Below are 24,695 nucleotides of genomic sequence, written 5' to 3' on the forward strand. Positions count from 1 at the left end.
TTTGCGAGTGAGATTTGGGCCCAGCCTCCCTCCTAGCTCCTGCAGGCTCCTTCAAGGACCTGGCTGATGGGCATTGATTTAGAGCCTTTCAAAGCCCTCCAGCAAAATAAGAGGGGAGAGGGAGAGAATTATTCCCTGTCAGGCCGGGAGAAAAATGACAGTGTGAAATGGGAAATGAAGAGGGAAAGTGGTGAGACTTTACACAATGACCAGGAGGGAGCCTGCGGGAGGGGTGACAGCCAGCAGCCCTCCCCTGTGTCCCCAACCCTGCCCGAAGACCAGGGAGTGGCCCTCGAGGCCAGAAGTCTGGGCCCACCTCTGGCTCTCCGGTCAGAGAGAGAAGACGAGAAGCCCCCATCCCCATCCCAGATAAAATTGATCTCTACATATTCAGCAACTAGCTGCTAGCCCGGAGCAGATCGTTGAACTGCTCTGTACCTCAGTTTCCCCATCCAGAAAAAACGGTGATAAGAACCTCCCCCTCCTCCTCTAGAAAGAAGCACTGTAGAAATGCGAGGCTTGCTGGTCCCCTCTGTCCGTCAGTGGGATGATTTTGCCTGGCTGAAGCCACACCTGGAGTGCCTGAGAGCCCTGCCTCGCCTCCTGTTGTCAACACAGGGGTGATTGGGTCCCCTTTATCGAGGCTGGGGAAACTGAGGTGATGTGCCCCATAGCACAGCGAGGGCCCCTCAGGCCCGGGAGGCCGGGGGCCTCCCCCGATCCCTGCCCCCGGGTGCAGCCAGGCCAGGAGGGGATCCAGTGTGCTTCTCTGAAACAGAAGGAAGGTCCGCAGGGCTCAGGGTTCAGCGCCAGCACTGGCCTCTCTCCCTGGCCACTCCTGGGCCCAGGGGCAAGATGGGGGCCTGTGGCCAGGGCAGCCCATCTGTCTGTTCTGGTCTGGTGGCCCCAGAGACGCCTCCGGCTGGGGATTAAGCCAGAAGAGGGACAGATTCTGCCGCCAAAGCACAAAAGGCCCCACATCAAGTAAGGTGAAGGAGCTGACGAGGCTAGGCTGTCATCGCCAAGTGTCTTGGAGTTAGGAATGACATCGTCCTGATGCAGCCCTGGGGACTGCGGTCCCCATCCCCCCACCCCATTGATCTTGTCCACCTCGGTACCACAGTGAGCTCTGCAGCAAGGGCAGGGGTGGGCTGAGGGGCGGGGACTGCTGTCCTGGGACCCTAGGAGGAGTCCAGGGTGGGAGCTGGGTCAGCCCCAGCGCTGGTGCTGTGTGACCTTGAGTCTTGCCCGTGCCTCTCTGAGTTCTGCTTTCCCCTTGGCGGGAGTGGGTAGATGCTAGAGAAGTTTCCCAAAAAAGCAGGAGATTGGCAGGCACGGGGGGCAGGGAGGAAATGGCTTGCGGGGATTGTGCCCTCCTAACCCAGGGCACTCAGGTCGATCCCTTCTTGGGGTGAGGCTTACAAGTGGGGAGCCAAGTGTGGGGGGCTGGAGAGGTAAAGGGGCCTCTGTCCTGAGGCCCTCCCCCTTTCCAGGCAGGGAGACTCAGCCCCCTCTCTCCTCCAGCCTCCCCCTCCTCCAGCCCCACAGCAGCCCCAACCTGCTGGGACCCACCCTCTAAACAGGACTCCCTTCCCCTGCCCTGTCATTCCTGGGGTCACAGAAGCCTGATTCTCTTCAAATTGCTGGTTAACTGTCCATCTCTTGATTTCAGCTCAGGTCATGATCTCACAGTTTGTGCCCGTGTTGGGCTCTGTGCTGATAGTGTGGACCCTGCTTGGGATTGTCTCTCTCCCTCACTCTCTGCCCTTCCCCACGCACACTTGTGTTTGTTCTCTCTCTCTCTCTCTCAAACATTTAAAAAAATAATAAGTCCATGGGAATGCAAGCTGGTGCAGCCACTCTAGAAAACAGTATGGAGGTTCCTCAGAAAACTAAAAATAGAACTACCCTACAACCCAGCAATTGCACTACTAGGCATTTATCCACGGGATGCAGGTGTGCTGTTTCGAAGGGACACATGCACCCCCATGTTTATAGCAGCACTATCTACAATATCCAGAGTATGGAAAGAGCCCAAATGTCCATCGATGGATGAATGGATACGGAAGATGTGGTATATATAGACAATGGAGTGTTACTCGGCAATCAAAAGGAATGAAATCTTGCCATTTGCAACTACGTGGATGGAACTGGAGGGTACTATGCTAAGTGAAATTAGTCAAAGAAAGACAAAAATCTTATGACTTCACTCATATGAGGACTTTAAGAGACAAAACAGATGAACATAAGGGAAGGGAAACAAAAATCATATAAAAACAGGGAGGGGGACAAAACAGAAGAGACTCATAAATATGGAGAACAAACTGAGGGTCACTGGAGGGAGTGTGGGAGGGGGGATGGGCTAAATGGGGAAGGGGCACTAAGGAATCTACTCCTGAAATCATTGTTGCACTATATGCTAGCTAATTTGGATGTAAATTTTAAAGAATGAATGAATGAATGAATGAATGAATAAATAAATAAATAAATATATAAAAGTCCAAAAGAAGGAAGAGAAGGTTCAATGAGGAGGATCCAGTTCCCAAAATCCAGGGTTTCAGAAGCTTCTGAGAAGTTCTCAACCTCCCAAAGAATTCCTAGTCCCCAAAGAGTTCCATGACCAAGGCCTGCCGGGCACCCCCTGCTCCCCCAAAAGCCCATGAACATGTCGCCCCACGTGTCTGGGAAGGAACGACGCCAGGATGTGCTGGCGGTGTTGCCCGCTGGCTACTGGCCCAGGCTGTTGCTTCTACGAATCAGAAGGTTGGGGCTTACGTGGGGAAGGGGACTGGCCTCAGGGCAAAACCAAGTGCGTGCCGGCTGCTGATCCATCTTGTGAACCTCCTGCCTGCCATCCCCCCATCAGAAGCCCTGCCAGAGCTGGAGGGAGGAGCAGGGGGGGTGGGGGGGGACGCAGGAGGGAGGGACCCGCGTGTCAGCTCAGACCACCCAGGAAAGGCAGCCTGGGGCCCGGAGACCGGGGCTAGGCTCCACGGAGGGTCCTTCTCTTCCTGAGCAGGTGGTGGCCTTGGACCCGGACCTGGGAGAGAACGGCACCCTGGTGTATAGGATCCAGCTGCCCAACAAGTTCTATGCCCTCAACAGCAGCACGGGCAAGATCCGCACCACCCACGTCATGCTGGATCGGGAGAACCCCGACCCCCACGAGGCGGAGCTGATGCGCAAGATTATCATCTCTGTCACTGACTGTATGTGTCTCTTGTAGCCCCACGCCACTTGGCTGTGGCCTCTGACGCTCAGGGCCCCGGGGACCTCTCCCACTGACTCGTCCTCCATGGGTCCTGAGGCCTGGGTACGGGAGGGCTGTGTCATCACTAATAATGGAGGAACACTCACCTGCCAGTCGTGAGCCCCCGGAGTACCCTCGGGCGAGGTGGGGGGGAGGGGGGGAGGTGGCTGGGGCCGCAGGGCCAGGCTGCTCCCTGAAGGGACCCCTGGGATGGAAAGTCACCGAGCCTCCCTTCCTCTCCCCACTCCCTGTTCTCCCCTATCCCTTTCTCTTTCGCACCCCTCTTTCCCTCTCCCCCTCACCCCCCAGGCGGCAGGCCCCCTCTGCGAGCCACCAGCAGTGCCACAGTGTTTGTGAACCTCTTGGACCTCAATGACAATGACCCCACTTTTCAGAACCTGCCTTTCGTGGCGGAGGTGCTGGAAGGCACCCCGGCGGGGGTCTCTGTCTACCAGGTGAGTTTCCCTTTCCCGGCCTGAGCTCCTGGTCTGCCTCCCTCCCCTCGTCTCACCCAGCCAACAAACGGGCACAGGGTGCCCTGGGTGTCTAGCTTTGCAGTGGGAGAGGGGGGCAGGGGATGCCAGCCGAGACCACCAGACGGAACGGTCTGTGCCTGGCTTGGAGAGCCAATGCTCTGGGAGATGTGATGGAAGGCTTCCTGGAGGAGGAGGGGCTTGAGCTGGGTCTCGAAGGACAGGTGGATGCGGAGCGGTGGAGGGAAGGTACCAAGGGAGCTGACAGAATTCTGGGCCTGAGTATGGAGGTCATACTCCGAGCTTGTGGCTGGGTCTAGAACACAAAGAAGGTTGGTGGGTGTAGCCCAGGCACCCTGCCTCCGTGGGCAGGCCACTCTCCCACGTTCTCCCGTAAGCCCCAGAGCATCTCCACACAGAGTAGGGGGTGCTCTCCCCACTTTGCAGGGGCTGAAAGAGACTTGCTTACGTCCCTGTGGCCAGGAAGAGGTACGGCCTGATCTTGAACCTGGCCCCTCTGCCTCCTGCTCCATCACCCTCTAGGAGGCGGCCCTGAAGCTGCTCGTTCAGGGAGAATGACGCCCTTTTAGGAACGGGGGAAGGCCCTCATGGTGAAGAACATAGGCTTTGGAGTATAGCCAACATGGGAATAGACCCCAGCTCCTCCGCGGGTGTGCTGTGTGGCATGGAACAAACAACCTCACTGGGCCTCCGTTTTCCCACCTGTTTAATGGGGATCATAATAGCACACGCCTGGCTGTGCTACAGGGCTTCAGGCAGACACACATGGAAAGCAACCTGCACTTGGGCTGCGGGAGACCCACAGTAGCTGACGGGCTCATGATGATGGGTCCTGTGGGGGTTTATGCCTGAGACCCAGCGGGGTCCAGTGGCAGAGGCTTAGCCTGACCCCACTCGAAGAACGCAGGATTGTTTGTCGGGATATGCCACAGCGCGTAACTCTGGTGATGCCTTGCAGGCCTGCTGTGCCTCAGTTTCTTTATCTGCGGAAGGGGATTAATAGCCTTCTCTGGGGATCCCCGGGAGCAAGCTCTCCAGCAGGACATTCTCCCAAACGCCCGGCAGGGGGTGCTGTGATCCAGGGAGAGCAGCCAGTCCCTGAGGAGGAGGAGCCCCCAGACAGGAGGCGGGAGGAGGGCCAAACGAGGCCCGTTTCTCCTCCGGGGGCTCACAGCAAAGAGAGCACAGCTTCTGAGTTCACAGAGGAGCTGACTCAGGCATGAAAGGACGGTTGAAGGAGCTCGAGTGTTTAGCTTGGGAACTGTATCCTCAGATACAGAAAGGTTTCTGACTGGAGCTATGCGCTCCCCAGCCTCCTCTACAACCTGGACCGAAAGTGATATCTGCTGGCTGGGTGGAGAACTTTCTCCAGGAATTAGAGCTCTATGCAGATAAGTCAGAAGTAGTGAGCCCCCCCCATCCTGGGAAGCATTCAAGTTGAGTCTGGACACCCTCTTGTCCAGCTTGTTGGATGTGAATTTGACCAGGTGACCTTGATGTCGTCTCTCCATCTTGAGGGTCTTGGCTTCATCATCCAAAGCTTTTATTTTTAACCACGTTTCCTCAAAGGTCCCCGATCCTCTTCTGTAAAACTCTGAGTATATCAGGGTCTTGAGTCAGGAAAACTCTCGTCAGGACTAGAGGTGCAAGTGGGAACGGTGTAGGGATTGGGGAGGAGGCTTGCCTACGCATGGCCCCACATGACTTTTTCCAAACAGTAAATCATCAAGGGAGTTTTAAAAACTGCCCCCTTCTGTCATCTTGATGTCGTCCAACGAAGCAGGGGGGAGAGCGCCGGCGATTTTGGGTAGTCGAGGAACCCATGGTGGAAGGGCTCCTGGAGGCGTAACTGTTGCTTCCAGCCGGCAGTCGGGAAGCCTGCTGTGACGCAATGGTGCCCGGAAGCCCCGAGCCAGCCAGGGCCCATCTGGGGGGCTTGCAAGGAGGGAGAGCAGGGTTTTGAAGAGGATGGCTGTGGTGACCCGGACTCTTACTCTAAAAAGTGCCTTCCCCACCCCACCCCTGGCCCCGCTCAGTGTGCCTGGATGCCTTTAGTTGAGCCACGCTGCCCTCTTAGCATCTGGGAAGGCGCGCTGGGAGCAGTGGCGTGGCCCGAGGCTCTGGGGGAGGCAGGTGTGTCTGCACGGGTCGGCGGGAAGGAGGGGGCACTTCTCAGGAGGGACGTCCTCGTGTCCCCACCCCTCACGCGGCCCCCGCTTCCCCGCAGGTGGTGGCCATCGACCTGGACGAGGGCCTGAACGGGCTGGTGTCCTACCGCATACAGGTGGGCATGCCCCGCATGGACTTCCTCATCAACAGCAGCAGCGGCGTGGTGGTCACCACTGCTGAGCTGGACCGCGAGCGCATTGCCGAGTACCAGCTGCGCGTCGTGGCCAGCGACGCAGGCACACCCACCAAGAGCTCCACTGGCACGCTTACCGTCCGAGGTGAGGGCAGGGCTGCCTCCTACTGTGTGCCGAGCACGTTGGGCCCTGGGGCAGTGCCAGGCAGGGTGGGGAGCCCGCGAACACCACTGCTGTCCCTGTCCGTGCGGGCACAGGATGCCTTGCTAGTGGGTGCCCTCCTCGACCGTGCCACTCAACACAGAGTCTTCCCCATCGCCACCAAGTCAAACGCTCCAGCGGGGTCTTCTCTCTCCCCACCCCGGGGCCACTGTACCCCCAGGGGTCTGGACCCACTGCCAGGGTCCCCTACCCCTCCCAGCCTCTTGGAACCCAGCAAAGAGCAGAGAGGCGCTGCACAGGGTTGGGGCCCTCGGGGTCAGCAGTAGGGAGGGGAATCTGCAGAGCCCTGCACCCCCTGTCTGGGCAGGGCCAAGGCCAGTTAGCATTTCTCCTCCATTCTGATCATATCTTTAATTCTTGGGGCAAAACAGGGACATTGACACGCGCTGTGGCCAAAGGGCCCGAAGTAACCATGGGAAACTAAGTACAGAGCGTGACGGGCAAGATGTGGCCTGTTTTCTTGCACAGGCCTGCTCCCAGCCGGGCTCCTGCCTGCCTCCGGGGCATTGGTGCAGGCGGGGGCTGGGTCTGTACAAACACCCGCCTTGGTCCCAACCCGAGACGCGACTACGCAGTCTCTCATCTGCTGGTCCCACGCTTGCCTGGTGGGTTCCCAGTGCCAGTTTGGGGACCCACTTCTGTGCCAGCGATTGACAGGGAGGGCATGCTCAGTTCTCTCAGGGTTGGCCCCAGAGGACTTTTCTCTAGGGCTCAGCAGAAGCCGTGTCCTCGACCTGGCCCGTCGTTTCTCCTGGTGCCGTGACAAAGAGTGAGCCAAAGCAGGGGGATGGGATTGTTTCACAGGGAAGCTCGTCCCAAGCCCCATCAGCTGAGAAAACAAATCTTTCGGGGAAATTAGACTTCTCTGGGAGGGGGCATCCTCAAAGCCAGCTGTTTTCCTGGGACCCCGTTGCAAACTAGGGGCAGGCATCCCCAAGACCCCCACCCTGCCCCTCTCTTGCTCTCTGACTTCAGACAAGTGACTCCGCTGCTCTGAGCTCTTGTCCCCTCCTCTATCTGGCGTGTCTAATAATGGCTGCCTCACGCGGGTGTTTCGAGAGGGCTCATGGGGTGCTGTACGGGAAGCACTTAGCACAGGCCTGGCACGTGGCAAGAGCTGAGATGTTGCCGTCCTCGCCACCATCATAACTGTTGTGGTTGTAAGGCACAGACTAGGGAGAGGCCCTGCGGTTTTCTCTCCTGCCTTGGGCAACAGCAGCGGCAACAAACCGCCAGGGAAACAGGACCGTGGGAGGCTGAGGAGCTCTGGTCAGCTTGGCCCTGACCCTAGCAGGCACGAGGGGCCTCGGCCCGTGACCGAGAGGTGTAGACCCCCGCTGCCTTTGGAGCTGGGTTATCTGGAGCAGAAGCCAGGCCTAGCCCTGGGTGCTGACTCTGTCCACAGTGCTGGACGTGAACGACGAGACGCCCACCTTCTTCCCGGCGATGTACAACGTCTCTGTGTCCGAAGATGTGCCACGGGAGTTCCGGGTGGCCTGGCTGAACTGCACTGACAATGACGTGGGCCTCAATGCCGAGCTCAGCTATTTCATCACAGGTGCAACCAGCCTGGGTGGGGCCGGAGAGGGGGAAAGGGGCCCGAGTCAGCCATCAGCCATCAGGCTTTAGCCCCTGCATGAGCCCCCTTGGGATTTTTTCCCAAGGGCTTTGTAGCTGGGTCCCTCCTGTCTGGCTCTCTGGGGGCCTCCTGGACCTATTGGGAGATTGGGAACTTACGGAGGTTCAGCCTGGAGGGAGGTAGAGCCCGTGACTCCTGGGGAAGAGCCCTGCCCCCCACTCCACCCCCATGTCAAGGTGATGAAGCGGACACTGGGAGACTGTGGCCTTGTCCTTCCCCGGGCACCCTTCATTCATGAGAATTCCTGTCTGTTTAGAGACAAATGGTTTAGATCTTTCTAAATAAAATGGTTGCAGCTCAAAAAGACCAAGCAGAAAGCTGTGGAGAAAGAGTATGAGGCCTTGCCCTGGCTCAACAGGAGAAAGGGAGTCATGATCCATTAGTGATGTCTGCCATGACAGTAGACTTGGGAGGTGGTGGTGAACATGCCATGTATTAGTCATGCCTGGATTAGAACAGTTGCCCAGCATTCTTCAGTCCCTGATACAGCCAAGACGTGCTGGGATGGCACGGGGCTGTTCTTTCACATTCTTTAGCTGTCCCTTGGCCATTTTACTGGTTCAGTCCTCTCTCTGTCCATGGCCTGCCTGCAGCCACATTACTCACAAGCTCATGTGCACACGTGTGCATGCACATGCATTCAGCATGCACACCGGTCTCCCTGATGCCTCTGCCCCTAGAGCAAGGAATGCCAGGTTCACAGCCCATCCTTGCTTGCTGCAACTGAGGGGACCTCCCAGCCCTCAGCCTCTCCTTTCCAGAATTTTCCCTCCTGCCGCTCCCTGTAGGGACCTAGCACCCACAGGGAAGTTCCTCCCAGTCTAGTCCTCCAAACTGCTCCAAGAAAGTCTTAGTTATCCAGACCCCGCCCGCCCCCTGCCCCGTGGACCAGTCATCGTTCAGCACCCAGCACTACTTGTGTCTCAGTTTCCCCACCCCCTAGAACCCAGACCTTGTCCCATGTGACTGGTGCTTCAGACCATCCACAAGGATGTCTGGGGTTTTCCCCAGGGACAAACTATGTAAGGACCAGGGAGCATCTCATGGCTCCCAGGATGATTTCCCAGCACCCAAAGTGGCCAGTTCCTACTGACCTGCTGAGAGCCTTCCTGGGTTGGGTGGGATTCTCAGATTTTGATTGGCTCATTCTGCAAGTTGCCTCGCATGGTCCGGGTCCAAACCCAGTGCCATGGTGCCCTCTACTGCCCAGAACACCACATTGCCTGCCAGCTGACCGGGGAGGGGTCTTTGCACTGTTTAGATGGGGGGGGCGGGGGGGGGGGAGTCCTTTCCTGTCCACCTTGGAGAGGGGACCCTCACACTTCCTACCCCATCCACCTGCCCCTACTCTTCACTCGGTGGAGCCTTGGGGAGTCGCCATTCAGCCCAAGATTAGGGACCTGGAAAAATCTTGGCTGACCCCCAAGTCCCTGGCCACATATAAAAGCCTCGACCCAGGCTAACTGCTCAGACACTTCTACTGGACAGGCGGGTGGCAGAATGGCGAAGGACACAGGCTCAGGAATCAGACTGCCAAGCTGGCATCTTACACCCAAAATAGGTGACTGTAACCCGGGACAACACACGTATCCTCGCTAATGGGCCTTCTCCCCTCTCTGAAATGGGCTTGTGACAGTACAAATGAAATGAAATAGCCAACATGAAGCCCCTGGTACACAGTAGGTGCTCAGTGGATATTCATCCCTTATGATTTCAGGCATTCAGCACCCACACCTGAGCCCACACAGGCCACACCCTCTTCAGAGCCACCCCCCCCCCCCAGAACCCTGTTCTCGGGGCTGAATGGGCAGCATGGCCCTTTCCTCCCAGGCTACCCCTGGAATGTTCTGGCTCAGAAGCAGAGCTGAGGTGCCACCGCCCTTTCCCTGGCAGGAGCCCTGGTTCCTGACAGAGGCTCCATTGTCTTTGGCCCGCAGGTGGAAATGTGGATGGGAAGTTCAGCGTGGGCTACCGTGATGCCGTTGTAAGAACAGTAGTGAGCCTGGACCGGGAGATCACAGCCGCATACATGCTCGTCCTGGAGGCCATCGGTACGCACCGGCCCCGCCTACACACCGCCAGCACGGTTCTGGGCACGGTTCAGTGAGGTGCCCTTCGAGGGCCAGGCAGCCCTGACCCCGGGAGCCAGGCCTTGAGTCGAAGTCTGTGTCTTGACACCGATAGAGAAAGGGCAGCCAGACAGCCTATTGCTGAGCGCGGGAGGCCATGAAGCTTAGCTCACAGCGCTACAACGCAAAACATTTAGTTGCTGGGGTGGGAGCCACGGGGCAGCTAGACGGGAGACCGCTGTGTGGACAAACCGCTGCAAAACCAGGCCAAAGGAAGCCGAAAGGGGGAAGGGAGGAGCCAAGAGTATCGGGCGCACAGGGAGGTGCAAGCATGTTCAGGGGGAGGGTGTGATCAGGGAAGTCTTCTTAGAGGAAGTGTCTCTGGATCAGCGTCTTGGTTGCGAGTTTCAAATAAACTGACTTAAGCAATATGGGCTCACAAAACCAGTCCGTAGGGTGATGGAGCTTCAGGTGTGACTGGACTGGGGGCTCAGGGGATGCCACCAGGCTTCAGTCTCTCGGCATTGGCTCCCTCTGCCTCCTGTGTGTTGTCTTCATTCTCTGGCTGATGTGGTGACAAGTTGTGGCCGCAAACCTGGTCTCAATCCTTTTGGGTTCAAGTGCTGCATCGGGGAGACAGCACTGGTCTCTTTCCTAGTCTCCCCAGCTAAAGCCCCAGATGAGCTGTGATTAGTTCCATCTGCCCCAATGCCTGTCCCTGAACCCCTCATCGTGGCCAGAGGAGGAGAGAGGTGCTAGCGAAGCCTGAATCACATGCCCATCCCTGGTGCCCAGAACCCCGGGCCTCAGGGTCAGGAAGGCGGAATTCTCAGAGGGACCTTCAGGATACGGGCCGGCCTGTGAGAGCAGCATGGGGCAGCTGGGCAGATACCTTGAAGGCTGAGTAATCGTCACATTGCGGGCCAAGTAAAGTTTCAGTAAGTCTAGAAGCAGGGAGGGCGTTTCAGGCAGAGGAACCAGCTCAGGCAGAGGCCTGGTTGTGGGAAAGAGCTGTGTGTGTGTGTGTGTGTGTGTGTGTGTGTGTGCGCAGCTGGCTTGTGGTGTGATGTATACTGGGGAGGGGGAGGCTATAGTCAGGCAAGGCCAGCTTTTAGAGGCCTTAAGTTGGGCCAGAAATTTGGTCTTTGGTCTCCAGGTAGTAGGGAGCCCATGAGGGCTCTAGATGAGAAGAAGGATGTGATGAGACCTGTCCCCCACCCCCTCCCCCCACCACCCAGGTACGCTGCATCCTCCCAGGAGCATCCAGTTCAACATCTGCAGTAAGCTGTGGGTGAGAGGGAGTGAGCGTTCTGTGTCTCGCTCTTTCCTCTTTCCTGCCAGTAGCTCCTCCCCAGCCCGCCCACGCCCAGATGCATCTGCCCTCTGGTGGCTCTCCTCCCACCCTCTGGAGACCCCTCATTCCCCCTGCGTCCAGCACCGTCTGGCAGGAGGAGAGGGCTCGGGATCAGGCCTCCGAGGGGGCCTGGCAGCTCATGCTGTGTCCAGCCAGGCCAAGTAAGCAGGAGCTCCCGTGGGAGGCTGGGCTTGGAGAGGAGCTCCAAAGAGCAAGACCAGGTTAGACACTTGTGCCCCAGCATGTGGTCAGCTGGCCTCGGGAAGAAGGACTGAGTCACCCCTGGTCCTTAGTCAATTCCAGCTGCCTGCACTCCGCCCTAGGGTGACTCTCCTCGCCTGGACATGTAGCACGGGGCCCAAGTTCCTTCCTCCAGGGAGGACAACGTGACAGCTGTCCATGGGGCTGAGCCCCTTCCCCAGCCCCGGGAGGGTCCTGCAGGGAACTGAGGGGGCAGAGCCCCTGGATACCTTCGGCTCGGAAATCAAGCAGGGCCTGTACCCCCGAATGCAGAGGGTCCAGAGGCCAAATCTGTCCCGTAGGCATGTGTGACCCGTCTCTTGTTTTGTACAGAAGGACAGTTAGTTGTGAACATTTAAAAATCAGGAGATTTTATTTAGAAGCTCAGATGTTCAGTTTCTCTGGAGAAATCGGAAGGTCTAGTGTCACGGGGCCCACTATGGACCGGCGCGGAGAAGAGCTGCCATCAGGGTCACCCCTCCCACCTGTGCCCCCATGGGTCTCGCCTGCCTGGCCCCGCCAGCAGTTGGCTTGTGAGCTGTTCCTGGATCTGTCTCCGCGGGCTGCTGTAACGAATTACCACAAACTGAGTAGCTTAAAAGAGTAGAGATTTATTTTCTCATGGCGCTGGAGGCCAGAAGTTCAAAATTAAGGTGTTGGCAGGCCTGCATTCCCTTCTGAAGGCTCTAGAGGGGCATCCTTCCTTGACTCTAAGCGTTTCTGGTGGCTCTAAATAATCCTTGGTTCGTGGCTGCAAAACTCCGGTCTCTGCCTCCGACCTAACCTGGCCTTCTCCTCGATTCAGGCCTCCCTCCGCCTTTTTCTTTCAAGAACCTTTGCCATTGGGCCTGTGGCCCACCCAGGCAGTCGAGGATACCTCATCTCAAGACTCTTAATTATATCTTCAAAGACACTTTTTCCTAATAAGTTGACATTCACAAGTTCCCAGGGATCTGACGCGGGTAGATCTTCCGGGGGCCACGACTGAAGCACTTCATGCCTCCATTACCTCCTCTGTAAAATGGGAATAATAATAACAGCACCTACTTCACATGCTTCTCCTGAGGGCTGCATGAGTTAGAATAGCGCCTGGGACAGGTTAGATATTGTTAGTGTTATTCTTAATCTAAAAAAAGGGAAAAAAAAAAAAAAACCCACCCCTTGCGACGGCCAGAGTGGGTGGGATGAACAGGACACGTGCCCAGGGAAATCTGTCCCTCAGGCAGCCACTAACAGCCCGTCTTCCTTCAACTCCCACAGACAACGGCCCTGTAGGTAAGCGGCGCACGGGGACGGCCACCGTGTTTGTCACCGTCCTGGATGTGAACGACAACCGGCCCATCTTTCTGCAGAGCAGCTATGAGGCCAGCATCCCCGAGGACATCCCTGAGGGACACAGCATCGTGCAGGCAGGTGGCCATGGCCCCTTGGGGCTGTTGGTGGGCTGGGGGCAGGCATGGCTGCCACGTGAAGGGATGGAAACAGAAGAGGGTCCCGCTGCTGCTCCGGAAGTATCCAGTAGGCAGTGGGGAAAGAGGGAGCCAGGCACCCTCCTCCCTTCTGGGGATGGTAGGCCTTTAGTTTCTGTGGCCTGAGATAGCACCCTGGTTCCCCGCAAAACAGAAGGAAGGCCTTGCCTCCCTCCCTTCCCCCACAGCCCTCTCCTCTCCCCCCACCCCACCCAGAGGGCTTTTTGGAACAGCAAGTGGATGGAGCTGTCACATTTTCCCGGTAGGAGGTGAGGGGGAAGAGGCAGGGCCCAGCTAGGCCCAGAACAGAGCGGCTTTCACGGGGCCCTTGGCCAAAGCTCTCCTCTTAGGAAGTAAACAGGCACAAGAAGAAAGAGTTCCTTTGCCCAGGGTGCAGGACAGCTCTGAGGCTCAGAGGAGAAAGGGGAGGACCTGAAAATGAGGCTTAGGTCCCCTCCCCCACCTCCCCCTGGAGGCCTCCGTTGCTGGATGCGGTGGGAGGCCGGGGCTGAGCCAAACACAGCAAATCTGGGCCTGTCCGCCAGCGCAGACTCCCAGGATCCAGGATCAGAAGGGGCTGGACGTGGATCCACCTCCCTGCATCGGGGCGGGAGGAAGGCAGGAAATGGGCTGGGAGCAGGGTGCTGACTCCTAGAGGAACGGAGAGTCCAGGAAGCCACAGGGATTTGCAAGAGTCTGGGGGTGGTTCCAGAAGGAGGAACGGGGAGGTTTTCTTCCTCTGGCCTCAGCTTCTCCTCTAGCCTAATACCTGCCACTCCACTCACTGACAGTCTCCCAGGACCAAACTGAGGACATGCCTAGAGGTGCGGCCAGAGCTTTGTGGGCCCCCCCACCCCCCGCCCTCCCTTTCCATCCCCAGCTATTCCTTCTCCTCAGGCCTCAGGGCAGCCTTACCCCTAGTCTCCAGGAAGAGAACACCTAGGACCGAGCAGGATGCTGGCCTGGGCATGACACCGGTGACTGTAGGCCGAGTGCATCCTGGGATGTCTCAGGGAGGCCCTGGGAAGGGAGCCAGGAAGAAGTTCACAAGCTGGAAGGGAGAGGGTAACAAACCCCTGTGGGAGGAGGCCTGGCCCACTTTCTAAACCTGAAGAATGGGTTTCTATTTACACAACACTGCACAGCCTGAAATTCTAGAGCCCATGAGTAATACAGGGCAGCCCTGATTCTCCCCGTTTCTCAGGGAGAAATTCGGGCCTTAGCAACTTCTCCAAGGCCTTGGAAGTTTCTGGCCAAGTTGGCCTCACTCTCTGGTGTCAAACTGACCTGGAAGGAAGGTACAGAGGGCCTCACCAACATGCTGGAGAGAAAGCTTCTGTCTCGGGGAGAAGATGGCTTCCCCCCACCTCCCCAGGGCTCCTTAAACTTTGGGGGGTTGGGATACACCCAGATGGGGCCATCCTTCACCCGGGAAACAGAGGCGTCCTACTTCTGTGCCTGGAGTCAGTGAAGCAACGTGAAGGTTTGGACATGGTCTTGCTCTCTGCAAGCTTCCGGGCTTGTAGGGAGGACACAGAGATGTGGATCGCCCCCAATGCCAGGAAGAAGTGATCCTTTCTCTGAGAGATGTGAGGAGCAGGAGTGGTTCTAGGCAGAAAGTGGCTTTCCGCTGGAGAGCAAAGAGGGCTTCCCGGAGGGGGTGCCTTGGGAAGCGTAAGCCACGGCCTGGGGACAGGTGGTTCAGTTTGTCTGGAGTCTCGGGTCGAGGTGAGGCTAGAAAGGTAGTTTGAAGCCAGCTCCCGGGGGACGCCGATCACCACACTAAGGAGCCGTGGCTTTATCTAGCCAGCGGTTGGAAACCAGTGATGGTGTTGGAGCTGGGGGGTGGCAAAGCTGGAGCTCACTTCCTGAGAAGACCTGGCTGGCTGCATTGGGAGTCACAGCAAGGTGGGTCCCGGCAGCCCTGTAGCAGGACACAGGTGGCAGGAACTAGGCAGCTCAGACCCCCTCCGTCCACTCTCCAGATTTGGGACCCCGAGTGCACAGCCGCACCCTGTGGGGAGAGTTGGGGGTTTGGAATTCCGAGAAGCCCACTCTAGGGTAGGATTGCTTTGACAGATAGCCAGTCAATGGCACAATTGCCAAAAACTCAGATAGCATCCCTAGTGTGGTCCAGACCTGAGGTCCCACAGTTGTCCCGGAGAGGTCTGGACCCTCCTACCCAAAAAGGAGGAGGCCTCCTGCCCTGGCCGAGGCAGGAACGCTGTGATGTGTCCTCGGAGCCCAGGTGGCATCACCTCTGGCTTCTGGCAATGCCTCCTACCGCTTTGACACAGCACAGCTCCTTGGCCTCACAAGGAGCTCTTTAACCCATTCTCAGCCCCTTCCTGGTCCATTGTGACATGGGCGCCTTGAAGGGGGGCCACCAAGATGGCTGCCAGGAGGGTGACTGGCTAGGCAGGGTTGAGAGCCTCCTGCTTGCCCTCCTCCCAGCAGGCACACGGGCATCTGACCCACAGGGGTGCTGGCTGCTCCCAGGGATTATTAGGTGAATGCTGGTAGGTCCCAAGATTTCAAGGCGAGAAGTCCCTGGCTTGCCTCTTCCTCTGGCACTGAGTTGGCACAGAGGGCAAGACAGTTCCTTGCCCCCCGTGTGGACAGAGTATTTCGTTTGGCTGGAGGGAACCTTTGGCCATTCGGCAACTCAAACTGGAATCCATGCTGGACTGTGGCACCTGGAAGGTGGGCAGGACTTCTGTTGGGAAGCAGGGGCACTGCTTCCTGGAGGTGGTTAGTACCTGGTTGCCAGAGAAGAGTGCTGGGGGTCCCGGGTTGTACCCTCTGGAGCCGGGGCCGAGGGTCAGATGGCTGCAGGTACCCCGCTGTTGGCCCAGCAGTCTTTCAGCAGGCAGCAGCTGCAGAGTCGGCAGAGAGGAAGGCTTTCCTCCAGGGGCTGTCTCTGGGAAAGGCCACAGGCCTGGGCGCACAGGGGACCACTGTGGCTGAGCGTGTGGCCCAGGTCCTTCTGCAGTCCCTGGTTCCAGGCTGTGTCCACGGCAGGAGGACCTCTGGTGGGTCCTGGGTGGTGGGGACGCCCCATCACATCTTGGTAGATTCCGTGCAGTCACAGTCGAGGTTGTCCTCGCAGCCCGGCAGGGGGCGTCTGGGAGCAGGCCTGCCTCTGCGGAAGCTGTGCAGGGAGCGGCGCAGAGAGCCCAGGCGCTTCCAGAGCCTGAGCTGGGGCTCGCTGGGGCTCCCGGGGTGATGGGGCATGCACTCCCGAGCCCTGCGGCTCGGGTCCAGAGCGGCCGGTTTGCAGAGGGTCATGAAGAGCAGACAGCTGGCCAGCAGAAGGAAGATGCAGGCCAGGGCGAGTAGCGCCGGGAGGGGGTCAGCTGCCTCTGTGGGGCTGCCGGGAGTGACAGGGGCGGTGAGGAAGGCGAGGGGGCTGGGACCCCGTGTGCTCATGGCTCCTGCAACAGGAAGGGGAACGTTGATGGGGGCTGGGTGCTGCTAAACTAGCCGCAGACAGCATCACAACCATTGTACAGGTGAGAACAGTGAGGACCAGAGAGGTGACAAGTCTCAGGTCACACAGCAGAAAGTGCTAGAGCTGGGCCTGAACCCAGGTCCCCTTTCTGCTCTACCCCCTGCCCACTTGCTACAGAGGAGGCAGCAGGGTGATGCCTTCTGGCATTTTTAAATCAATCCTCATGAATTACACTAGTCTTCTGCCTGAAAACCTGGGATATAAGACCACCTCCGTCAATAGCTTGCTCTGTGACCAGGAACAAGTTATCAGTTATAGGATGCTGCAGCTGGCAAGGGCCTTAGACATTATCTAATGTTGGGGCTGCAACCTGGGGGCCCGCAGGTACATTCATTGGGTCCTTATCGTGTTTTTGTAAATGTCAATTAATCACGAGTATTTTTAAAGTCACAAACCCAAAACGAAGGGATTTCGCATGGCTGTCTGAATGTCCGGCTGCTCTTGAAATTTCAGAATTGCAACACTGGCAGCCAGTTCCCGCCTGGCACTCAGTTGCTGAGGCTGAGCAGCCTTTGTCCCCTTTAGAGAGGTCTCTGGCCCCCAGGTCACCACACTCCCCCACAGGCCCGCTACACACTTTATTTCACCTGCCTCGCCCGCCCCATGGGCATTCCTGCTGGTGCTTCCCAGTGTGACCCAACCTGCTCCCATGACAAGAAAGAAACTGAGGCCCCAGCAAGGGAAGGCCAAGCCCATGCTGTGAGCCAGTGGCCAAGCGAAGACCAGAACTAGGTTCCCTGACTCCTGGCCCTGTGGCTCCCAATCCTCCAAGATCACTGAGCAGCTCTGAGAACAGGTGAGAACCCACAAAGAGCTACACGGTTGACTCCCCCTCCAGACCCCAGGTACCTGTTATCACTCACGGCCATCCCGCTAAAGGGAGCTCAGCAAACAATCTTTGTAGATGGAAAATCAGGCTGAGCTTCTGGTTGGATAGGTCTGGGGTTGTAAATAAAAATCCTTAGAGCGCATGGCCAGTAGATAACTTGTGACAGAGGACCCTCAAGCAGGTGGCGGTGCCTCGGCCAGGCTGATAGAACGCAGGCCCGGCTCTTTCCGGTTTCCCAAGAGAAGCCAGAAATCTGGATTTTTCAGGCAAATGTTCCTGACGTTTAAATGTTGGCAAGTAATTCAAATTTGGTTAAACCAGGAGAGGGGCGCAGGAAGGGGGATATGGTGCCAAAGTTAAACTCGACTCCAAAAAAATGTGCGATGAATTTTCAAATATCTAAAACACTATAACAGGCCAAACAAAACACGCAAGCGGGCCACTGCCAGCTCGCAGGCCAGCACTGATGATCTTTGATTTCTACAAACGCAGGACAGAAAGTCCAAAAGAGGGCCTAAAAAAAAAAAAAAAAAAATCCTTTATTTCTCTTTGACCTTAGATACTTTCGTGCGACGGGGACAGCAGGTTTCCCCCTTTCTCCCGGCTTGCAGCTTAGAGTAAACTTACGGTTGAGTTTCTAGCGTGACGCTCTGCAGAGTTGTGCCAAGGCTCTGTATGTGGGTTGCCCAGAGTCCGTGTCAGCAGGCAGTGGGGAGTGGAGAGGGCCCCCCGCCCCACCCTCTGGAGCCCCTGTCCCTACCCCGGGCACTCACCAATGGCGGCAGGACCTAACTCCCAGCTCCCAGCGCCCAGCCTCCTTCCTGCTCGCAGCCTCACCCTGCGCCCGGCCAACTGAGGGCACACAGCACAGCCCGCCTCCCACCCATTCCCTGCTACCACTCCTTCCCACATTTCCAGACAGAACACGACCCCTCCCGGCTCCCAGCTGGAAACTTTGATGCCCGTCTAGCTGCCCAGGGCCCCTGCCTTTCAGGCATCGGGCCTAGAGAGCACTCCAGCTGGGCGGCCATATGTGGTTGGCTGTCCCTTGAATATGAGCATGGAAAAGGGATGGGGTGTGCCCACCACAGGGAGAAAACTGAGAAAACATGCCCCCTCGCCTTCCCTGGGCAATCTGAAGCGGGAGAAGTCTCAATCCTGCTAGTCCTGATAGTATTTCAAGGCTGTCACATGAGTCTGGGGACCCTATCAGACCAGCAAAGCTGGCCCAGACTCCAGTCCTTGGGGGAAGCACTTTAATAAAAAGGCACGTGAGGCTATAATTAGCATCTTAGTAGTTTTCTTGGAAGCGAGAGATTCTAAAGGGCTTGAAGACATCAAGCCACCCTCCCTGGAACACACAGCAAAACCAGCTACCAGATCCTTTTACAATCCCTCTGATCCACCAAGGGTCAGCTGGTTGCAGGGAAAAGAGGCCTCCACCAGACCGAGGCTAGGAATGATCTCGAGAGCAGGTGAAGCTTCTCCCTGCCCGCAAGCCCAAGGCACACTGGCAGGCCCCTGCTTTAGACATATCTCTGAAAGCTCAGTCAAGAACGTTCTTTTTTCCCTCAGAGGTCCCTAGAACAGCACCTGCTAGAACAGAAGAACTAACCTCAGGGTACATCTTGCTGTGTGGCCTTGGGCCAGCCACCGTCCTTCGCTGGGCATTGTTTCCACTCTGCAGAAAGCAGAAGGACTCCCCAGGTCTGCACGCACCCTCACACCCTCCCCCAGAGTCCCCCAGCAAGGGTCTGGCCCCACTTTCCTCACCACACCTTCTCCTGCAGCTCCCCGAACTCTGACCTCAGAGCCAGCGCTCAGCAGTCCCAGGCTGGGTAGAAAGGTCTTCTTAGCTGTGCAAGAGAGGCCCAAGGAGCACCGGGTGCCACCCGTGACCCCAACCTGCCCCGGCCTCTGCCGTGCCCTGTGCCCCTCAGTCAGCCAGGCTGGGCAGAGCGAGCTGTCTTCACTCACTCTCCAGCTAGCCCTGGCTTTGTCTGGAAGAGTTTGGGCCCTGCCTTGGGGGAGGGGACAGCCAAGAAGGGTAGGGATGGCAACTGGGCTGGGCAGAGGGAGAGGGGAGCCAGGCAGAGGAGCCCCGTTGCTCCCCAAGCCTTCCCGGGGCCTCACTTCAGCTGGTCTCCTTGGAGCCCTCTCAGCGGGCAGGGTGGAGGCCTGGGGGAGTCACGGGGAGGCTTTCACTGCCCCGGCAGCAGCCCTCACCTTCCCCCATCGGGTGTTTGAATGGTATGGTCGGCAGCCAGAGGGTTGCTATTCAGTGCCTGCCAGCCTCCAGGTTACCCGGGAGAGGGGAGAGAGGAGAGGGGCTACAGCCCAGCAGCAGGGTGATAGGCCCTGGCAGCTCCCGGGCCCCTCCTCCCCTCCTGCACCCCTGCGCCCCTCACCTCCCAGGCTTACCACTCAGCTTCCCAGAAAAGCACCTGCCCTTTGAAGGTGTCTCGCTGCAGAAGGGAGGGGTGAGCGATGTTTTCAAAGGTCAAAGAGATCTTAGGGCAGAAAGCACAGGGTTGAGGGCCAGCCGTGGCTATGTTCCTTATAGTTTGGGTGGGCCCTTGGAGACCCTCCAGGTGGTGTTTCTCCAGCTCTCCCACACCACACACACACACACACACACACACACACACACACACACCCCTCCCCAACCTTCTTTCTTCCCGGAAGCCAGAGCCTCCCCAGCAGCCAGCTGCCTGCGAAGGAGCCTAAGTCGTAAGCAGCTTCCCCATCGAGGACCCCCCTCCCCCGCCCAAGCTCCCAGAAATACAGCACAGAGGTCGTGGTGCCTGGGCCATTGTTCCAGAGACTGAGGATATAGCAGTGGACAAAGTCCCTTCTCTCTGTGGGAATATAGATAGTAAACAAGGTTATAGTACATCAGAAGCTGATGGGGGTGGGGACAGCCTGGGTATTGGAGTGGTGGGGAGTGGGGGGGGGGCGCTGCAGTTCCACATACAGCGGTCAGGGAACAGATGACATTTGAGCAGAGACCTGAAGCCGATGAGGGCGCGAGCATAACACAAACGCGGAGGGAGAGCTGGCCGGTGGAGGAAACAACATGCGCTTGGCATTCAAGAACCAGCAGGGAGATCCGTGTGGCTGGGGCAGAGCTGGTGAGGAGGCAGTCGTGGAAAATGAGCTCAGATACTCCCACTTCTCACCAGTAGGAAGGTGGACTCGCTCTTTCTCTGGGCCCAAGGTCCAAAACCTCAGCGAAGGAGCAGACTGACCCAGTTTTGATGAGGTGCCCCCCTCGCAGACCAGCCACCGCTGGCCACGGTCAGTAAGGACCCGGCAGCCTCAGTGCTGCGGTGAGAGGTGGAGAGAAGAGGGCAGATCCAGAAGCGAGAGGTCCAGGGCATCACAAGGCAATTCGCCACAACTCGAAACGACACGCCGAGGCCCCGAGTCCACCCGGCCATGCCGTCAGGCCTCTTCCTGCATCACCTTGCGGGGGAGCGACCTCTGCTCGCTTCAGGCGTGTGGCAGTAGAGTAGGTGTTCGGTTCTTGGTTCGACAGGACCCGCCTTGGGGCTGGCGGTGACTCTGCCAGCAGCCTCGAGGCTGGACTCCTTGTGAAAACGGAGAGACCCTGGGTGGGGTCTCTGAGTGAGAACAGCACACCCCAGGTCCCACCAGGGACAGCCCACAAGCCCCGGTGACCTGAAATAGACCGGAGTGAACACATGGGTGGTTGAGTACGGAGCCACCTGGCGGGAGGTGGGATTTCTGGGGTTCCACCAAGTGGCTCTTTCGGTACCCGGTGCCCAGCCGGGACTCAGCGTGGCCAGAATGGCTTCCGCCCAGGAAAACTGGGGGCGAGGCGCGGCCGCACGTCCAGCCCTACCCCAGATGAGGCTCCTGGGGTCTCAGAAGGAGGAAGGAGGAAAGCAGGCTCCCATGGGCTGACCTAGTCAAGCCTGGATCCGGAGAGCTCCAGTGTGCCACCCTCCACCCTCTCCCCCACCCTCCCCAAGACCCTGGTGGAGGATCAAGGAGCAGAGCTGACAGGTCCCCTGCCAGGACAGGGCAGCATAGAGCCCTCAACAGGCGTCCTTGTGGGGGTCGAGACAGGCATGTCCTTCGCCTCTCACGCTCCCCCGGCTTCTGTGGACAACCACAGGTTGTCCAGGATGGGCTGGGGGCGGTGTGGAGGGCGGGAGAGGGGCTTCACCAGCGCCTTCTCTCCCCGTGGGGTGGCGCTCAGGGGGTGACATGTCTCATTCTCCCTCAGCTCAAAGCCACAGATGCAGATGAGGGCGAGTTTGGGCGCGTGTGGTACCGCATCCTTCATGGTGAGTGGGTTGCCCTCCTGCGCTGAGGAGGGCAGAGCTTCTCCAGGCTGCCGGGAGTCTGGGAAGGGAGGCCAAGGAAACCTTAGGCGCCATACAAGCCACACATGCGGGCGGCGGGCAGAGGGGGGAAACGGACATTCTCTGATCGTTCACACCAAGTTGGGTGTCTTTGAAGTGAGTGTGCTGTGCTTGATTGCTGTCCTGGAGTGCCTCGAGTGGGAAATCACCCTGACAGAGGGAGCATGGGGGAGGGCGGCCCCCGGCAGTGAGCCCCCCAGACATTGTCACCGGCCCAACATCACTCAGACACTGGGACGGTGCCCTCGGCGAGCTGGCCGGGAGTCTCGTTGGGCCAGCCAGCATCACGTGACCATCCCTGACCCGATTACTATTGGCCAGAGATTGAAATACGCCGATCTGCCCGCTCTTGGAATCAGGGGTAAAACCACCCCTGCGCAAAGCACGTGGACTGATGGTGGAAGAGGGTGGACCCCCCAGCGGAAAATCGGCGTGCTCTTACCCTAGGACGGTGGAAAGTCCTGGACCAGCCCAAAGATATACACAAAATCCTCACTTCAACAGCCCACAGAGAACTTGCCTTTGTGTCTCTTCTTGTACTGTCCCAGATCCTTCTGAAATTTTGAATCCCCTGAAATGTCGTATAGGGGTCTCAGGGGACCCCCAGCCTTCCCATAAGGAGGGTACAAGGTAGGCTCCCATCCCCTCCCTCAAATCCTGCCAGGCCAGGGCAGCGTGAGGCAGAGGGCTTCTTGCCATCGTGGGCTTTGTCCAGGCTGCCGAGACCTTTGTGCGGGGTCAGCATTCTAGGGGTCCGGGCCCCACATTTTCCCCATCGCCATGCTATGAACATCCCACGTCCTGCTCCAGGCCAGAGCCCATGCATCTCCTCTGTCCCTCGGCACAGGTAACCATGGCAACAACTTCCGGATCCACGTCGGCAACGGACTCCTGATGCGAGGGCCCCGGCCCCTGGACCGAGAACGGAACTCATCCCACGTGCTGATAGTGGAGGCTTACAACCATGACCTGGGCCCCATGCGGAGCTCCGTCAGGGTAAGGGGGGGGGGGAGGGGGAGGGAGGGGCTGGCACGTAGCCAGTCAGCAGGCCGTGAAGCCCTGCCTCCCCTTCAGCAGTGGCCTCAGAGCTGGGCCAAGACCACAGCTGGACCAGAGATGGCCACCAGCTAAGGCCCGGTGGGGGCCGGGAGCCACGGGTTTTAGTTACTGAGTGACCGGGGGCTAGGTGTGTGGTCGAGGAGGCCAGAGCCCAGCCTGGGCTCTTGGAAGCATCCTTTTGTTCTGAGCCTCGGTTTCTCCAGATGTGGAAGGGGGTCAGCGATACCAATGTCAGTCCTAAGAGACGGGAGGGGTGTCCTTACCCTGCTAACCCCCACAGCCACGCCACTCGCTAGGATGAGCCAGGGAAATCTCACAGTTACGATCTTGGAAATAGAGACATTGCCAACTTCAGTCTGCACGAGGAAACTGAGGCACAGAGGCGTCACTAGTGCTGGACCAGGACTCGAGCCAGGACTCCTGAGTCCAGGCTCCGCACACTTCCCATTGAAAGTGTCCCCCCAAATATTCCAGTTACCGTTCCCGGCTGCCACAACAAACGTATTCTTTTCTGCCCACCCTCACTCACCTCGAGCCTCTGCCCTATGAGGCTGAAATCAGATTAACCTTGATCTTCCCGAATGGTCAAAAACAAACAGACGGGTACCCCTAGTGGCTGGGCCGGTTTATGCACTATTCTGCCCCGTGGCAGAGGGATGGCTGAGGTAAACGACACGACCTCTCGAGGCCACCCTACCCTACCCCCGCTGCACACTCAGCAGCTCACAGCCCCTTCCCCAGCACCAGGTGGAAAGTGAGTCAGACCCCAAAGGTGAAGAGTAGGAGGAAGGTGGGAAAAGCCGGGGTGGGGAGCAGGCAGGGACTTTTACCCAGGACTGAGTATGAGCTTCTTATCAGCCACATCTCCACCCCGCTATTTCCCCGGGCTGGAAACAATGAACAGAAGCCTGGGTCACCATCACGCGGGAGGTGCTAGAGAGTAGGTGACTTGGCCTTGGCCCATCTGCTGATGCCCCCGCAGCTTTGCCCCAGGAGGAGATGGAAAGAGAAACCTGGGTCCTTACAGCTGCCCCTCTGAGTGAGGGTCTGTCCAGGCACGGACGGCTCAGGGAGTCACATCCCTTGGGCTTTCACACCTTGGGGCTGCTTGGAATGATTCCAGTGCCCTGGTGACTGCCTGTCGCACCACGTGCCCCGGGGCATTCCCCCACGGCCACGTTCACCTGCACGACTGCGAATCGCTTGCTCGCGTGCTGATTAGCGCACTCGCGTCACGGCTTGCTATTTGTGGAGCCGACTTCAGGCCGCAGAGTGACTGATGTCAGGGTAGCTCGGGTTGGCTCCCTGGACTTTTGGCTTCCTGATCACGGCCCCCCTTGTGGCCCCTCACTCCCCACCCTCCCGGGAGCAGGTGGGCACTCTCTCCAGGGCCTGCCCCTGTCGGCCTCGGCATTGTGACTGCAAACCTCCTTTAGCCACCAACCTTGGTAAACAAAATGGCGTGCAGTGCCCCAGGGCATGTAGATCGAAGCCAGGCTGTGACGGTCAGCGCAGGGATGGGACACTGAGAAGCACACCTGGTTGGCCACACTCCTTTCTGTCCTCTCCCCATGGGCCATGAGGAAGAGCAAACCCTCACGTGAACTCTAAGTGCTTTCTGTCCTTGAACTCTTTCCTCTTTTTTTTTTTTTTTTTAAATGTTTTTTATTTTTTTTAGGAGGAGGGTGGGGAGGAGCAGAGAGAGAGAGAGAATCCCAAGCAGGCTCTGCCCTGTCAGCACAGAGCCCGACACAGGACTCGATCTCACGAACTTGAGATCATGACCTGAGCCAAAATCAAGAGTAGGACGTTCAATGGACTGAGCCACCCAGGCGCCCCTGTCGTTGAACTCTTTTGACCCTCCT

The 24,695-nt window shown here is 58.1% G+C and overlaps 2 protein-coding genes across 6 annotated transcripts in view; one reads left to right on the top strand and one right to left on the bottom strand.

Moving 5' to 3' along the window:
• The window catches only part of LOC122201807 (cadherin-23-like), a 296,594-nt gene that overhangs the window by 257,377 nt on the left and 14,522 nt on the right, over positions 1 to 24,695 (top strand). The window contains exons 22-29 of the mRNA XM_042907791.1: positions 3,020 to 3,209; positions 3,560 to 3,705; positions 5,972 to 6,191; positions 7,675 to 7,827; positions 9,846 to 9,959; positions 12,832 to 12,980; positions 21,633 to 21,693; positions 22,619 to 22,767. Of these exons, the coding sequence (XP_042763725.1) occupies positions 3,020 to 3,209; positions 3,560 to 3,705; positions 5,972 to 6,191; positions 7,675 to 7,827; positions 9,846 to 9,959; positions 12,832 to 12,980; positions 21,633 to 21,693; positions 22,619 to 22,767 (1,182 nt within the window). The remainder of the gene's footprint in view (positions 1 to 3,019; positions 3,210 to 3,559; positions 3,706 to 5,971; positions 6,192 to 7,674; positions 7,828 to 9,845; positions 9,960 to 12,831; positions 12,981 to 21,632; positions 21,694 to 22,618; positions 22,768 to 24,695) is intronic.
• Positions 11,961 to 20,000, bottom strand: CD2H10orf105 (chromosome D2 C10orf105 homolog). 5 transcript variants are annotated; one of them, XM_042907930.1, is made up of 3 exons: positions 19,802 to 20,000; positions 19,159 to 19,236; positions 11,961 to 16,474 (listed from the first exon to the last, which is right to left on the bottom strand). In XM_042907930.1, exon 3 carries the CDS (start codon positions 16,467 to 16,469, stop codon positions 16,101 to 16,103), a length of 369 nt encoding a protein of 122 aa, XP_042763864.1. In that variant the 5' UTR covers positions 16,470 to 16,474; positions 19,159 to 19,236; positions 19,802 to 20,000; the 3' UTR covers positions 11,961 to 16,100. The 5 variants fall into 5 exon arrangements, with proteins under 5 accessions (XP_042763864.1, XP_042763866.1, XP_042763865.1 ...); XM_042907932.1 differs by lacking the exon at positions 19,159 to 19,236; XM_042907931.1 differs by lacking the exon at positions 19,802 to 20,000 and having other exon boundaries at positions 19,187 to 19,790.

Source organism: Panthera leo, chromosome D2, assembly GCF_018350215.1.
Source record: "Panthera leo isolate Ple1 chromosome D2, P.leo_Ple1_pat1.1, whole genome shotgun sequence".
Taxonomy (NCBI): Eukaryota; Metazoa; Chordata; class Mammalia; order Carnivora; family Felidae; genus Panthera; species Panthera leo.